The 17,684-nt window shown below is 36.5% G+C and overlaps 1 protein-coding gene across 4 annotated transcripts in view; it reads left to right on the forward strand.

Moving 5' to 3' along the window:
• LOC134531116 (serine/threonine-protein phosphatase 2A 65 kDa regulatory subunit A alpha isoform) overlaps positions 1-17,684 on the forward strand; it is a 141,924-nt gene that overhangs the window by 54,284 nt on the left and 69,956 nt on the right. For all 4 annotated transcript variants that reach the window (XM_063366685.1, XM_063366683.1, XM_063366682.1 and 1 more), the window contains exons 5-6: positions 5,648-5,803; positions 7,484-7,755. In XM_063366685.1, coding sequence (XP_063222755.1) covers positions 5,648-5,803; positions 7,484-7,755 — 428 coding nt within the window. The remainder of the gene's footprint in view (positions 1-5,647; positions 5,804-7,483; positions 7,756-17,684) is intronic.

The raw sequence follows: 17,684 nt of genomic DNA on the forward strand, positions 1-17,684 counted from the left end.
CCGCTTCTGACGTTGCACTTTTCACTCTGACTCGAGTAGGTCACTAGTAGAACTGCAGCTACCCGAAGTAGGTCATGAGTAGAACTGCAGTTACCCTGCATGACTTATTATTTTGTTTTCATTGTTAGTACACAAAACTTTGCTTAATATATCTTAGTTCTTGTTTGATCTCTCCAACTTCAGATCTGGAATCAATGAGGCGATTTAAACATATCAAAAACATGTAGCTGATCTAAAGATAAAGCATTATACTGGGGTAATGGAAACCCCAGGAAATCAGGTTGATCTAATAATGAAAAGAGTTAATATTGAAAAATTCACCATACAGATAAAAATTAAATCAGAATGTGTTCAATAGGCTGAGAACCTCGCGCACACGTCCGTTGGCTGTGAACGCATGGTCGCGACGGATAATATGTAGACTCATACAATAAAAACAGCTAAAGATAACCAGAAACAAATCAAAATAATAATTACTAAAAATATGAAAAAAATAAGATTCTGATCATAGTTTGTTTTCCAGATATTTTGCATTTTTCTTCTAATTCTTAAAGAAAAATATAAAATACATATAATCATCTCTGTCTAAGTCTTAAGTTAACATGTGATTCACACACGACCCGTCAAAATTCCTACACGACAATCATAAGCTATCTCACTAGTATACATAGTCATATTGTAAGTACGCTACTAATTCTTAATTTTCAATCATAAACCCACCTTTACTGGTGGCTTTCAGATCCTGATGGCAATGATACAAATTTTAATTTTTTAGTTCAGCATTATGGGCACACTTTTATATAGGGGAGACCGGGGTATTAAGAGACAGGGGTTATAAGAGACAAGGGCAAAATGTCACCTTAAATATCAATAAAAATAAGTTTAAAAATATGAAATAATTACTTGAACATCTTTAATTTATTATTACTTACCTGCTTGGTAATTATTTTCTTGATTTTTACTTCATAAATGACATGAAAAAAAAATGTTTACTTTAAACTTAACTTAAAAGTTCGCAACTATTTTACAAAAAAAAAAACTTGTGTAAATTTTGTAAGATTTTTGGAAGTGATATATGTACATAGCTTTTTGACTGAGATTATGACATTTGATATATAATTTGTGAAATTATTCAAAACCTTCTTATTTTACTAATTCTGGGCATGTCTCTTATAACCCCAGTTTAAGATTTAGTAGGGGTAATAATAGACACTGGTCTCTTATTACCCCGTCAGAATTATTTTCTTTTGTTTCAGGTCTGTTTATTAGAAAACTAAGTGAACTAACAATGTAAAAGTGAAAAAAAGTGACAACAGTGAAAAGACAATTTACACAATTCCAAGACATTATAAAAAGAAAAACATTCAGTGTCAGTTTGACCCTAAGGACATGAAAAAAGAAATTTTAGAAGTAAAGAAAGGAGTGTCAATAAGAGCAGCAGCAGAAAAATTTTATGTTCCTGTGTCAACTTTAGGCAAACATTATAAGAACCCTGAAAAAAAAAATTGGAGGCGGGCGTAAACAAGAAATCTCAGAAGATGAAGAAGCAGATATGGCCAAATATTTAGAAGTGTGTGCAGTTCACGGGGAAGGGTTAACTAGAAGTGAAACATTGGAGTTAGTGAAAGAATATGTTGAGCACAGCAAATTGAATACCAGATGGCACAACAGTAAACCATCTTATGACTGGCTCAATTTATTTTTCAAAAGACATCCTCACCTGAGAATTAGAAAAGGTGAACAGTTGAGCAACCAACGTGTAAGAGGAGCAGACCCTTTCGTAGTGAATGGCTTCTACTAAGAGGTCCAGAAACTGTACGCAAAAGAAAAAATAACAGAAACAGACCGTAGTTATGTTTACAATTGTGATGAGACCTCATTTTCACACGATCCCAGCGAAGTTCGCGTCATAGCTAAGAAAGGTACGAAAAGAGTTTCGAAGCATATAGCAGGATCAGGCAAATCAAACACCACTGTACTAGCATGTGGAGCAGCAGATGGCACAAAGATGCCACCATTCATAATCTTCTCGGGAACGTATGTATGGAGTACCTGGATTCCAAAAGATGACTATCCAGGCACAGCATATACAGCCCAAAAAAAAGGATGGATGGAGGGCTCCATTTTCGCAAATTGGTTTTCCGAATTGTTTCTGAAGCACATCCCTTCAAAGGAACATCGCAATGGCAAGAAAGTAATCCTTTTCTTTGATGGTGTTGCATTTCATGTGAGTTATCCTCTCATTAAAATGGCTTATGACAATGATGTGATCTTGATTAAACTCCCACCTAACATGACACATTTCATGCAGACATTAGATTTGACAGTATTTAAACCCCTGAAAGGAGCTTGGAATACTCTGATGGTGCAGTGGAACAGACTTCACCCTGGCACTCCACAACCAAAGAAGAGTTTTCCAGAAACATTAAGAGACTGTGGGAGGAACATTCCCACCTAGACTTTTGATTTCCGGATTTCTTCATACTGGGCTCTTTCCTGCACACGCAAGCAAATTTCCTGAGGAGGCATATAACCCCATAAAACTTCAGAGATTCAATGCGATTGAAAAAGCTAAGGCTTCACGAGTTTTACCAGAGACATCTCCCAGTGCACCTAGACCTCCGCCTGTTTCAACTTATGTTTTGCCTACGCACAAATCTACGGTGGAAACTGCAAGTACTCCTTGGCCTGCTTCTCAAAATGAACCTTCAGCAAATTCAGATGTATCTGAAGCTCTCCATACTTCAACTGTCCTTGATTCTGCTGAACAAGAAAGAGAAACAGACAACATAGGTGAGATTTTGGCTTCTCCACTTTCAGAAGGTCAACCAGGGTGTTCGTCATGGTCAGCAGAAGATCGTGTGCAGCATCAAACCATATTTGAGAGTTTCATTCGGTACAAACTTACTGAAAACATAATGAAATCCACACCGAAAGTAGGCCTAACAGGAAAGAGGAAGAAAGTTTCAGAACAAAAGGGTGAAATCCTGACATCAGTGAAGGTCATGGAAAGGATTAGAAAGTCTGAGGAAAATCAAAATAAAAAGAATGAGAAGACAGAAAGGAAGAAATTTGGAAAAAAGCAAGAAAGTGACAACTCAAAGTCTAAAGCAAGAAATCAGTTAGGCCTAAACGGAAATCTGCAAATTCATCCTCTGATTCTGAACTTAGTGATGATTTACCTATTGAAACGGATGAAGACTCGCCATTACGCCTTGAAGAATTAATTTCATCGGACGACAGTGTGCCTGAAGAATTTCATCCAAGTAGTGTTGTTCCTGGACTAGAACTGTACTATGCTGTGTACTACTATTTGGACTGGTACATTGGGCGAGTTATTGACTTTCCAGATGAAGGACTTTGTAAGGTTAAGTTCTTGAAAAAAGAACTTAATGGATTTAATTGGCCTCCTCATGATGATGTACAAACAATAACATCTAAATACGTGTTCTACGGACCCATAAATTTAAAGGGGAATGGTCCTTTCCAGGTTACTCGAGGGGAGTTACAAAAAATACGTTTGGTGTACAGCAAACTCAAGAAAAGTTTCAAAAAGTAAGCTCAAACTAGGCCTGGGAAACTTAGTGCAAAGTTTAAAAAAAAAAATAATAATAATATTAATTTTATAAGCCTAAATTTTCTATTGCTAGGTCCTATCTTTTAATATGACTTTCATTTGGCTTATCAAGTTACATTAGGCCTATTAGGCATGCAGTATACAGAATCTTTTTATTGTAAACTGAGCTAAGTTTAGGTTACAAAAGAGTTTACAATCTTTTTAGATGTTTGTTTACTATTTACTTATCATTTGACACTATAATAGTTAACTGTAAGGTACAAAATAATTTTTCAAATAAAACTGTTCTGTATTTCAATGACAAAATGCCCTATTTTTAGTATGTTTTTGGAATTGTCACAAAAAATTAAATATCAAAAGTACTTATGATTTTCATTTGATAAGCTTATGTATTGATTCTGTACATTCATTTGAACCTTTAAAATGGGGGTTATTGCTTGTTTGATATTTGTTATTAGCCATAGGCGTACCCAGGGGGGGGGTTTTGGGGGTTGAAACCCCCCCCGAAAAGTCTTGGCGACCATTCCCGTCTCAACGGCAACTCTGGAGAGGACATTTTCTTGCTTAAGAAGATTAAAATCCTATCTGCGGAACACCATATCTCAGGACAGACTGAATGGATTGGCCTTACTGAATGTCCACTACTACATACACATCGACCCGGAAAATGTGGTTACTGAATTTGCCAAATAATAATAATAATAATAATAATAGAAGAATTCTTCTGTAAAAAGTTTGGAGGCTTAAAAAAGTTTATTATAAACAATTATTTTTTGGTGTTTATGGATTTTTTCTTTAAAAATCAGAAGCCCCCTTCCCCAAACCCCCCCCTCCCCCCCGAGAAATATCTGGAAGAACCCCCCCCTCCCCCCCCCCCCGAAAAAAAATCCTGGGTACGCCTATGTTATTAGCATAAATGAATTTTAGAAACCATCTTTCAGGAAGCATTTTTCATTCTAATGTATTTTGAGAACCAGCACATATATTTTTTATTTCAAAAAATTGGGAGCTTTAGAATTTTCTGAATATGTCTCTTATATCCCCCAATCATTTTATTTAGTGTTTCTGTGGACAGTGAAAGGTATGTCTCTTATTCCCCCTGATAGGGTAATAAGAGACACTGGTTTTTATAAATTTTCAAAAAAATAATTTCACAGTAAATTGTTAATGGAAAAATTTCAAAATAATTGAGAAAGATTCACTTAGTTTGTTGAGTATGACATAATTTTATTGAAGACATAAGACTAGAAATAAATTTAATATAATTTTTTTTGTCTCTTATTACCCCTTGTGTCTCTTTTTACCCCGGCCTCCCCTAGTTCAGCTTTTGATTCTAATTTAATTGGTTCTTGAAAGTCTACAGCTTTAATGTGCTTTGTTTTATAATGCAGTGACAATACATTTAGCTTGCATGCTTTGTTTACATATTGTTTTAAAATGTGTAATGGCCAAAAATGGTAACTTTATAACCAACAAATAACAGTATACTGCTAAAAATCTAATACATGTAGAAGTAAATTTTATATATTTTACTCCATAAATGATTTTCTATGGTATACACATTTTGTTAGTTATTACATTCTCAGACATTGTTAACTTTGAAAGAATGTGCTTGATTACCTTTTCAGCGGGATAAATATTATGACAATATTGGAGATAGAAGTAATAGACACCTAAGATTTCAAAAGTCTGTTTCGGGTTACGTAATTTAAAGGAATTGGAACCGAAAAATCAGGGAACTGCTTAGGCCTAGTATCATCCATGTGAGCAAAACCATGATAAGCGTTCAGTAACTAAAAATTTATAGCAACATTATAGAAATTAATAAAATATTGAGAGAAATTTATGCATTTTCTTAAAACACCAAGCTCTTATAGATAACTTTTTTATGTGAAAGCTAATATTTTGATTTGTATTTTAAGTCAACGTCAGAGGTTTGCCGTAGTGAACCTTTAGTAAATTAACCTAATGTCTTTATCGATACTTTTAACAGTTTCATGCAGGTGAAAGAATATTTATGTGGACTTGTGTTTAGGAAAGCTATAAATAGTTTGCCCTTGCTTGGGACAGGACTCGGTGCGCTTGCTGGCAGTGGAAGCGTGCGTCAGCATCGCGACCATCCTCGAGCAGGACGACACTGAACAGCTGGTGATGCCGACCTTGAGGCAGTGTGCCGGGGATACCTCGTGGCGCGTGCGCTACATGGTGGCCGAGAAGTTCACGGAGGTGGGTCGTGTTTCACAGTTGTCAGCTGTTCTTAACGACTAGCCTATCATGCTTTACAGTAGAGTACCAACTTAAGCTCAAGAGAACCCACAAAATGTGTGTGCACCCAAGACCTTTCATTGCATTCATGGATGCCAAGGAGTCATGGTGTTTGATTGGTTAGGTAATCCGCCTTACGATGAACTCATGTTTGTCACAGTTGGACCTTCGTCAGTTTCCAGACATTGTTTGCGTCAAGAGTCGTGTTCCTATCCCCCTCCCCTCCGTTATGAAGTGCTTGGTTCAAGTTTTTTTTGAAATTTTGCTCTCATTGTCCAGTTAAATCTAATGTTTGCTCTTGCAGTTAAAGCTGACACTAATGTGATAAAATAATTTTTTAGACTAAAAAACAGACTTATAGTATGAGCCGAAAGTGCTCTGTCAGTAACATTATTCCGTTTATAACTTATTATTTTCGCATGATAGTCAAAAAAGTTGATTGCATTTGTATTCTCAAGTATATTCTTTAAAGGCTCCCATAGTTATCATTGGGTTGAGTGTGTTTCATTATTGCAGATTTTTTTTTCTTCATTATAGTAAAAATATGTGACAAATTCAACATTTGTAAATGCAAAGAAGTGGAAATAATACAAAATTTGTATGCTCTGTTGTAAAAAAATGTTTAAGGATTACATCAATGCTTTACATGTTTTATAATTATGATTATTTTCTTCGCTGCTCATGTGTCTCGCTAACCAAGGATATGGATTCGAGCCGTAACATGAACATGGGTTCTGTAAGTTGTCAGCCAAGCATCACCGCAAACAGCATGCACACATTATGTAAGGGAAATTATGGAATTAAGTCCTCTAAATATTTATGAGCGATCAACAGTCTATTTTCTACTCCTCCACTCCAGCTACACAATTCTTGTAAACTAGAGGGGAAACTAAGCATTGCACTGTGTTTCAAAATAATTGGGTAAACATTGTTCAAAATATTTTGATCGAGCTCTATAATTGCAAACCAATGACATCTGCATATGTCACAATGGAATTTATGGACTCTAGTACCTAAGGACGTTGGAAAAAGTATACGAGTTCACGCTTACTGCTCTCCATTACCCTGGGTGGGCATACAAACTTTAATACATTATTTTTAAACTGAACCAAAGACAGGTTACTTGTCATTGCCTCATTCAAAAGTGAGATGTAAGCGCTGTCACACTTACATAACAACGCTTTCAAAAAATCTGCATCTGTGACCAAATGTAGATTAGCTATTCCTATACGAGTGGCCTCACTTAAGAAGGTCAGAACATGCCTGGGATCATTCCCGCCAACCTAGGAAAAGTCGTTGTGGGTTAAATTCCTGGTGGTTTAATTCCTGGATTTTTCGAGAGTGGGAAACATTGGTGGGTGTTTAATTTGAGCTGACTGGTTCTCTTATGGTGGTACTCTGTTTTTTCCATCAATGCATTTCATCCTGGTTCCACCTCATCTCTAATGTCTAGATATTGACAAAATTTTAATTGTTTTGTCTTCTTTTTTTGCTGCTAGTGGTTTACTAGGATTATGGTGGATCTTGCACACAGTCAGCTTTTGATTTGACGACCCCAGATGTAGTGACCCTTGCGTGCTCTGTTGAATTGACTCGAGCAAGTCAAGCTGCGTGTGAAGATAATATTGGTTTTGCCTACAGCTTCAGAAGGCCGTCGGTGTGGAGATCACGAAGACGGATCTGGTACCAGCGTTCCAGGCACTGCTGAAAGACACGGAGGCAGAAGTGCGGGCAGCGGCCGCCCACAAGGTGCGGGACTTCTGCCAGAATCTTGACGCCTACCAGAAAGAGACGATAATCATGAACAGCATCCTTCCGTACGTGAAGGACCTGGTTGCTGACCCCAACCAGCACGTGAAAAGCGCCCTGGCCTCCGTCATCATGGGCCTCAGTCCCATCCTTGGCAAGCACAAGTACGAGCTGCTATTCTGTTTCTGTTTCTGTTTGTTCCACAAGTGAGCGGATATCAAGTTTTCTAATTTTATGTATTGAATGACCCTTACACGGAAGCGTAGGGATAGGCGGATACCCAGAATTTTTGGTACCGGTTTGTTTCATTGACTGCTCAAAAAATAAATTTTTTTTTTTATCTTTGTGGATTGGTAACATTTTAAATCCTAAAGTTATAGTATTCTTAAAGGTTAGAATCACAAATTATTGCATATAAAGTATACTTATGTACATTTTGTGCATTTGTCTGAAGATATGTTTTTTTTTTTTACATTTACAGCAATGTAACAGTCCCTTTAATTAATTACACAGCCAGGAAAAAGTGGATACTGCTATTTAAGTTATAGAGTAACTTAAAATAAAACCATGTCACGTGGTTTGTCATTGATGTGTAACAGCAAACAAATTATGAAAAGAAAATATTTTAATATCTTTATAATGTACTGTACTTACCTGCAGCAAGGTTACCCCTGTGTATGGGTCACACCTTTAATTTTGGGCAAAAAAAAATTAACATTTTCACCATAAGGGTCACCCTCTGTCTTCAGTAGAATACAAGTAAAGTCTTTATGGTCCATGTCTCAGCTTATTGCCACCTCAGAAACACTGCACTGGTTCTTTTTTGTCTCTCCCCTTTTCATCCTATGGCCTCAGAATACTATTTTTTTATACTCATGTTTCCCTTCCCTCTCTATTGTATATTTGTTTTACCCTTCTCTTCCCGAAGAAAGAAAAGAAGGCATGCTGCTCAATTTTTTTTTGTTAGTTCCTTCTATAAAAACAAGCACACCTTTTACTTCACTTTGTCATGAAATGTTGCAGCAGAAAGCGTGGGAAATCTCACACCAAAAACAATGTTTAAATACAGTTGCATCACAAAAACCTGTCGAGGTAGATGTGATGATTGTGTATGGTGCCGGGACATTTACGATGAGAGAGGGAGGGAGAACCATAAACTCTGCTGCTTGGCCACGTGCACTCAAACACGTACCACACATGCACTTACCCCTAGAGACCCCGAAAAATGGTGAAGCGCGAAATTCACGAAATAATGCGAAAATTTGATACTTTAAACAAATGTTGCGACTTTCCTTTGATTTTGACATAGTCACGAAATTCACCAATTTTCGCGCGAAGTTCATGCTTTTTCGCGTGAAATTCACGCTTTTTTGCACAAAATTATGTCCTTATGTCGCAAGTTCTATTTATTTACGCCATCATAAACATAGTCATGAAATAAACCAAAACTTTCCAAAACTTTCAGCATCTCTAATACACAGAATTATTTAAGAGCTAAGATCTTTTTACGGACATTATCAGGATTATCTGTTATGTATTTGCTCTATACTCAATACAGTGTTTTAAATTTTTTTGGTGTAACATTAAATTGAATTGTGTCTTTAATACAATAGATAACTGAATTTATCACTTATTAGTAATGTCAGTAAAATTCTACTTTTGAAACCTTGAATAATTTTTGATAAGTCCTTCGAAAATACCCTGTTTTATCGCATAATCGTCGCAAATTTTCTACTAAAATCAAGTTTGAATAGTACGGGTTTTATTTATATATGGAAAATAAATTTTTGTTTAGGTAAAGTTATTCATAAAAACAAAATCTATTGCATAGTCCAGCTGTTTAACTTGAAATACGGTCCCATCCGGCAGAAAGCTTGAAACTTGGCATGCATGTAGCATATATATATGTTCTTTAATGTAGAAGTAGAAACACGTCGGGAACTGAATTCTTCCCCCCCTTCCCCCCTCTATTGGGTCCCCAATCGTGATTTTTTCAATATTTAATGAAAATGGTTAAAGCTACAATAAAATTTCCCAAAACCAATATGTTCTACATTAAATTATCTAAAGAAAAGTTCTTGGATGTATGTTGATAGTATTTATGGTTTTCATAATATGACTGCATTTGTTACAATTTTTTTTGCAACAATGCACACCATTTCCTTAATAAGACGAAAATATACGTAACTGTAAGTAAATGGCCACGCATGCAAAGAATATAGTACCTTATATATACTATATATATGTTCTTTAATGTTGAAGTAGAAACACGTTGAGAACTGATTCACCCCCCCCCCCCCCCCCCTCTGCCTCACAATCGCACACTGTGTCCTGAAACAAGGGTTTTTAATATTAAATTAAAATGGTTAAAGCTACGTTACAACTGTCAAAGATCAATATGTTCTGCTCTTAATTATCTACAGGACTGTCTTTGGATGTATGTTAATAGGATGTATGGTTTTAAAAATACGATCAAATTGATCCCATCAGTTTACTAAAACTCCCAGTCAACTCCAAAGAAAATATTAGTTATTTTAATTCGTATCGCAGGAATATCCTCCGCACTTACAGAGGCCAGTGCAGGGAAGCCCTGACTTCTTACATAGACATCGACCTGTAATGCAGCTGCGACAGGAACACTTCGTCAATGCTTTCACAGATGCTGAGGTTTCTTTTTTCGTACTCCATAATGGAGTCCAAACACCGTCTTCTTTCTTCCATCTCCAATCCTCGAAGTTAGGATATTCAGGGTTTGCTATCAAGCTCTGACCCCAGATCAGTCCCGCTTGCAAACAAGCTCGTTTTGTGTGCTGTAGAAGAGCACCAAATGTTGGTGGCAGCCTATCCATAGCCCGTGCCCTGATAAATAAGAACTTTCTTGCTTGATCGATGTCTTCTGCGTCGCTTGTGTTATCATATGTAAGGATAACATATCTCGCCACAAGATACAACTGATGGGGTTCAATTGCATTTACAGGCTGTGACAATTCCTGAAATACTTTATAGACTTCAGGGAAGGAATTCCATGTTTTCCAAAACGACTTCTTTCCCTTTCCACTAAATCCCGATACAGTATCACAGCCTGTAAATGCATGGAAGAACAACATGCCACTGCATCTGTCTGGACAAAGTGTATTCATGAGTTGGTGGACAACAATAACACGGGTAGCTTTTCCAACACCGAACAATGTCCAAAGTTCCTTTAACTTAATATTTTAAAGCACATCGTATAGGGAAACTGCAATAATGACTACATCTGTATCCACAGTTCTGATTATAATGCTAGTGTGACCATGCTGCACAGCATGTAAGACATGGAGGAAGAGTCTGGAATCAGCTTCTTCTTGTATCGACTTCAGGAAAGACATATCTGTGGCACCATTACTTAAAACTTCCTCCCCTTTGGTAGAAACAACCATTTTCTCATGTTGCACCTGCTGGAGTCCGTCAGCTAAGAAGTTGAATAGTTCAACTTTGTTCTCTGATGATCGAAGAAATTTTTGCCAGTTTGTTGGAAGTTTACCTGCTGATATGACCCTTTGAAGAACTCCTGTTCCTCGCTTCTCTCGTGTAAAATTCTTGAGACTGTCATCATGATAGGCATCAAAAACTACATCTACTCGATTTCCCTTCTTGTTCGTAACGTACCTAATAAAAGATTTGCGGTAATCTTCAAATGTAATGTTTGTGCCCGGCCTTATCATTTGAACGACAGCAGACCCATCCAGAAATGATGCAGTGCAGTCTACGGGTTCTTGGCTATCTGTCTCGTTTATACAACTTTCATTTTCATCTTCATTTTTGTCTTCTAAACATTTTATAAGTTCAGATTTCTCCACAGGTGTTATATGTCCTGTCTCCGAGAGAGACGGAGGAAATGATTGGTTTTCGTGTTTAAAAAAATCATCCATATCCCCATGCCTATGCTGACAGGTGACATATAGTTTGGAAAATATGGCAGCGTCACTTTTTGCCATTGCAAGTTTTGTGGTCTGTTTTGACTTACAAGAAGCTATACCGCCAAATATGTTGACATTGTTTCTCTTGATAGGATTGAAGATAGAAACATCCCTTAAAATGATTCGGTGCTCCACAAATTCAGTTTATTGGGTATTTCCAAGACTTGTTAATGATTGCATACGTTCTTCAGCAACTTCAACAATTATGTGAGTATCTACAGATTGTAATTCATCATCCAACAGTGAGTTATCCATCTCCAAGATTGTAGAGACAAGAGCTTTAACATTTTTCTGAAATCTTTTTTGGTGGCTCTCTGTTTTTTTCGTTGTGGTCTTTTTCAATGTTTCCCTTATTTTCAAGAGAATTTTCGTGTGATATCTCGTATTCTCGCAGTATGGAAGTTATCTCAGGCCTAAAAGCAGTCATATTTTGAAAACCATAAATCCTATCAACATACATCCAAGAACTTTTCTTTAGATAATTTAATGTAGAACATATTGGTTCTGGGAAATTTTATTGTAGCTTTGACTATTTTCATTAAATATTGAAAAAAATCACGATTGCGGACCCAATAGAGGGGGGAAGGGGGGGAAGAATTCAGTTCCCGACGTGTTTCTACTTTTACATTATAGCACATATATATCGGCTACATGCATGCCAAATCTCATGCTTTCTGCCGGAAGGGACTATGTATACCTTTATATTTTTTGAACTAAAAAGCTGTACTAGCAAAGTTTAATTACAAAGTAGAGTAGACAAAACACTCCAAACAATTTAAATAAATAAGTCCTGCAATAAAAACATATTACCTTCAACTTTAAATATAAAACTGAAAATGATGACCTGAACGTGAGCGGGAAAGCATAACTTATCTTTGTACACACTAACCACAAAAGAGTGCGGGCTATCAAATGCTACTCTGCACTATACAGAGCACGTACAATGTATGCAATGGGCGAGATATCAATATTCAACTACGTGCACACTAGGGCTGTGCGAATGTGACTTTTTCAATGCAAATCAAATGTGAATCAAATAATTGCAAATATATGCAAATAGCGAATAATTTGCGAATATTTTCTAATTAAGTTCTAGGTATAAATCTGAATAATTACAGTCAAAATTTGGCATATTATAAATTGTTGTTTAAAAGAGTAATGTTCTTTAGCTTTATATACATTTTTATTACTCAAGTAATTTGTAAATTTTTATGTCTCTTCTAATGGTTTAGTAATAAAACACAATAAGTGATATAGAAATGTCTTCATAAAAAGGCCAAGCCTACACCTTGCCATCAACATTACGTAAATTGCAGTGCAAAAAGACCAATCCCTTTACATGTTCTGGATCGAGGCATTGCCTCTTGGAAGTGACAATGTTCCCAGAAGCAGAAAAACAACGTTCTGAACTTCACTTCTTCTTCTGAAAATTAAAAATGGCAAAAAAAGTTTATGAAAGTAAACAGATCTTCGATGTATCAGTTTTATTCCCGGCAGTAAATAGTCAAGCGATTACCAATCAATATATTGAAGAGTTGTTTATTACAACTGCTGGTAAGCATGGTCAATATTCCGTACTCAGAGTCTTTTGGAATCAAACGTGTCAAGGCAAAATAATTTTTAATGAATTTTGTTTATCTTGTCTTTTTAATTTTATCTAATTATTTACGTAACATTTTCGGTAGTTTAAAAAGCGATTGCGCTAGAGCAATTCTAGCAACACAATTCTCTGGCCATGGGCCGCTGTGCTGTCCATCAACACAAACGGACACTTTTTTTTTGCTGTAGCTGTAGTAAATACTTCTCCATAATGTTGGCCAGTGTTGTGTGTACCGTGTTCAACAAGGAAAAAAGAGGAACACTGAATAACTGCAACATTGTTTGCAGACAGGTTTTTGCCTTCTTCTTGTTGAATGAATTAAATTAAATCCTTCACATACTCTGCAACATATTTTGCAGACCCAAACCAAGAATTCCACCTGGTCATGACCAGAATTGGGAACAAGACTGCCTTCTTTTCTTCTTCTGAATACTTTTCTTTTAAAAATGAGGGGTACCTATGTTTACGTTTACGTGCATTCAGAAAACAATTTTTTGTGTTCTGAATGCACTGATTGAGCTCACCTAACTCAGCACTCCATAAGCTGGCCACAAGATTCAGCTTATGTGCCCAGCACTGAATGTGGACCATCTTCTCTGAAAATATGTCCTTCAAAGAAGAGACAATTTTGTCATATACCATGCTGAGTCAGTAACAACACCTGCCACATCTTTGTAATTTATACCAAACTCTGCAACAGTAGATAAAATGGCCCTTGAACATTCTGCACCTGTTGCACTTGGAAGTTCCTTAACTGCACCCACAAACACATTCTGCTGGGAGCCAGATGACAAAACTTTAATCAAAATAATGAAGATGCACCTTCCAGCCCTGTCCGTAGTTTCGTCACACATCAACACAATTTTTTTGTTCTGAACAAAACTTTTTATTTCATCTTTCTTCTCAGCATTCAGTTTGGGAAGATATGTTTCCCTCAAAGTATTAGCAACTAGAAGATCGCCAGAGCCTGCAATCAATAGTAGCACAAGATAAGCAAGACTATGAATTTTAAGTCTAGAAATGTGATCAAAAAAATCTGCTAGATTAGTGCCTCCTATTTGAGGTTAGGCCTAGATTCAACAGCTTACACAATGAAAAACAAAATGTTTCTCTCAGCAGAAAATATGTAAGTAGTGTTATTTTATGCTAAACTCACCTTGAACATATTTTTCTAACCATTTCCTCATGCAAGGATTGTCAGCTTTTTGCAAGGGAATGTTTGATGCTTACCATCATTTCGACAAAATCATACACAAATTCATGTTTGTGTTTCTGCAAACTGGTTACTTTTATTTTTTTTTGTGTTTTTCATTAGACACGTGTTTTGTGCACGTATCTTTGCGCACCCAGTCCACACGCACGTTACAAAATCTACACATCATTATTTCATCTTTTAAATAAAAAATGTAAAATTCATCACTTTTAAACTTCCTTTCACGATCCTTTATAGAAATAATCTTAGGCATTTTTTGGCTTCAAGCAGCGCACAATTATACTAACATTAGTTAGCCTCTCGCTCCGAGAATCACCTGATTGTATTGATAGGAACTGAATACTACGTGATTAAAAAAAATTACTTTGTTAATGTGACTATACTAGTCAGTGACGTCCCGTTAAAAGTTACTGTGAGAGCTATTTTAAATGCATTATTATATCGTAAACTAAATCTTTTCAATAAATAACTGTTACGTAAACAAAAATGGCTCATAAATTACCTGTAACTACATAAACTGTAATTTAAAGTAGGTACGTGATTACATCCTGCCACATTTTTCGTGCAATAACTTGATCACGGCAGTTTTACTAGATTTTTGGTGTATGTTTCATAATTCTCACACACACGCTATACACTATACTGGTATATGGTACAAGATCTTTGGCATTTGTATGAATGTTTATACTAAGTAGTACCAGAAATGCACCAAATTTTTCGCATTAAAACAAAGCGAAGCGGAGAGATTATCACTGGTATGGAAATAAACAAATATGTACTGTATTTCCCCAAAACAATTAACAACGGAAGTAGTATTATTTTGAGTAGTAATAACAGTATAAGTTGTGCTGAGACAGCTCATTCAAAGTAAACGAGTTAAACAAATAAAGCTTGAATTTAGTTTTGAAGTAATATGCATCGTGTGTGTTGAACAGGAATATGGCATTTTTTCGCGGAAAACGCCGGTGTTTGGGAACAAATAGTGAAATTTCGCAGAAAACGGTCAAAAGTGGACAATTTCGTAGTTTTTCGCGAATTTCGTGCTTAACCAATTTAAGGGGTCCCTATCTATCATGTTTATTACCTAAACACAGCGCTTGGGATCTAACAGTGGGACCAAAACCATCAAGTTATTTTTATGAGAGAATTTTTTTTTAAATTTTGACGTTCTAAAACAACGTTGCGACGATCATGTAAGAGGGATGACCATGTGGTAAAACACGGTATCACAAAAATATCTGTAAGGACCGTTTAGCGGGATGTTAATTTTACTGCCCCAGTCTTGAATAGCATGTCTGTAAATTTCAGTTAGCGCAAAATCTCTCGGGACTGTGTCATCTTCTGTAAACAAGAGGTGTGCCGTGGTATACAGTTAGCCATACAAGGGGGGAAGAGATCTGACTACGCTATTGGCTGTTATACAAACATCAGCTATGATAAGTTAAGTTGTGGCTATGGAGTGTAAAGGACCAAATGTTTTTACGTCTGCGCGTATGCCGCCGTGCCGTACCGTTGTGTCCCAGCCTCAGACCAGGCCAAGATGAACTCGGTCTAGCCAGTGACAGCGAAAACGAAACGTAAAAATAAGTACTCTATCAAATATTTATATTAGTCTGATACTGTTGGTTGTAATAGTGGGAATATATTTGACATTAGATACCGGAACAGAAATGAACAAATGATTCACATGGAAAAAGTTATTAAATGAATGGTGCAATGAAAAAAAGATCACGGGCCTGACAGGATTGATGTGAACCAAGTTGTGATACACAAATAAGCACTTTAATTTTTGTAAAATGAAAATGTAAATATCCGGACAGTAATATCATTGACTCATTGTCATTGCCAGTAAAGGATGGTTTGGATAGTTTGTGGAAAGGTACGCAACGTGATTTGGTCACGCCGGGGCGGGCAAGCCAACTAGCTGATTGACAATAATTACATAACCACCTATCTCCCGTTACGCATTGTAGTATTTGTCGTACAATTTATTTGATGGTAGGCTTTGTAACGGTTCGTTACATACAAAATAAACAGATGTTCAACGCCGATTGTAATTTTGTTGTTTTTATTTTTTCAGATAGAATGCACAGACGAATCCAAACCCTTTTCAATTCTTTCTCACTCGTTCCAATCGTACATCCGCCTGTCGAAAAACGCACGCAGCTTGCGCGATGAGAATTAGCGAAAACTAACATCCTTCAGTAACATTTTACTGCAAGTACACAAAATTAGTGCGGCCTTAAACATGATCGCACCCAGCGAAAATGAATTTCGCCACGAGCCAAAACGCCGATTGTCGGTGATCACAATTTCTAATTTGGTACTGTCCGAATGAAATAAAAAAAAACTTAGGTTGACTTAATACTCGGCATGGCTCTGACCACCAATGTTAAATTATCTCTCCACAAATTCTACATAATTTGGCGAGAAGCCACCGAACGCGACCTACTGGTGCAGCAATCGGCAGACGACTGACTGAAGTCCTGTCACCGTCTCCTCCACGCAGGGAGGAGAAGTCACATGACCTCACCGACCAATCACACGCACGCTTCATTCACACTTACAGATACAAGCCAATAGGAACACAGAACACATATTGAAAACAGTTTTCTCTCCATAGAGCCAGGGACTTCCCATTCTCGTTCTCTCTCCCACACCGTGAGACAGCAGTTATCACACAGTTCCCACGACCCATGGTGAATCCCAGCTTTTATCTCAGTTAGCGGGGAAGCACTGTTTCTTTCTCACTTGCACTTACATGTCTCTTATGCCTCTCTTTCTACACATCACCCCAGCCCAGACAAAGTCCCGTGGTCTATAATTATATTGCAACACGTTAATTAAAATTAAGAACAGCAATCATAATACAAATTACTTGACAAAATTCAACTTATTGAGAAAAACCTGAAAAAGTAGGCCTAAACAGGCAAAAATCTAGTACAGCGACTTCTTTGTGAATAATTACATTAAAAATAGTAATGATTGAAAACGTCTCTTAAAATACAAAGTGCACTCTTAAAACACAAAGCAAGTGAAAAATATCAACCCTAAAATATATAGCAAAGGGTAAAATATCATTAGAAAGACTTTTTTAAGAAATATTTACATGCATAAAAATAGTTTAAAAGAAAAATATTTAATTAGGAGGGCAGGGTTCTTGCAACGTTACAGCTTATAAAGATAAATGGTGTGACATATTTATCATTGACTGTTATTCTACGCATTTATATTACGTGAAGAACATTTTGGAACACATTAAGTAAATTAGCCTTGCTAATTATGGAGACCAATACTTCAGAATACGCTATTTCAGATAAC

Source organism: Bacillus rossius, chromosome 3, assembly GCF_032445375.1.
Source record: "Bacillus rossius redtenbacheri isolate Brsri chromosome 3, Brsri_v3, whole genome shotgun sequence".
Lineage (NCBI taxonomy): Eukaryota > Metazoa > Arthropoda > Insecta > Phasmatodea > Bacillidae > Bacillus > Bacillus rossius.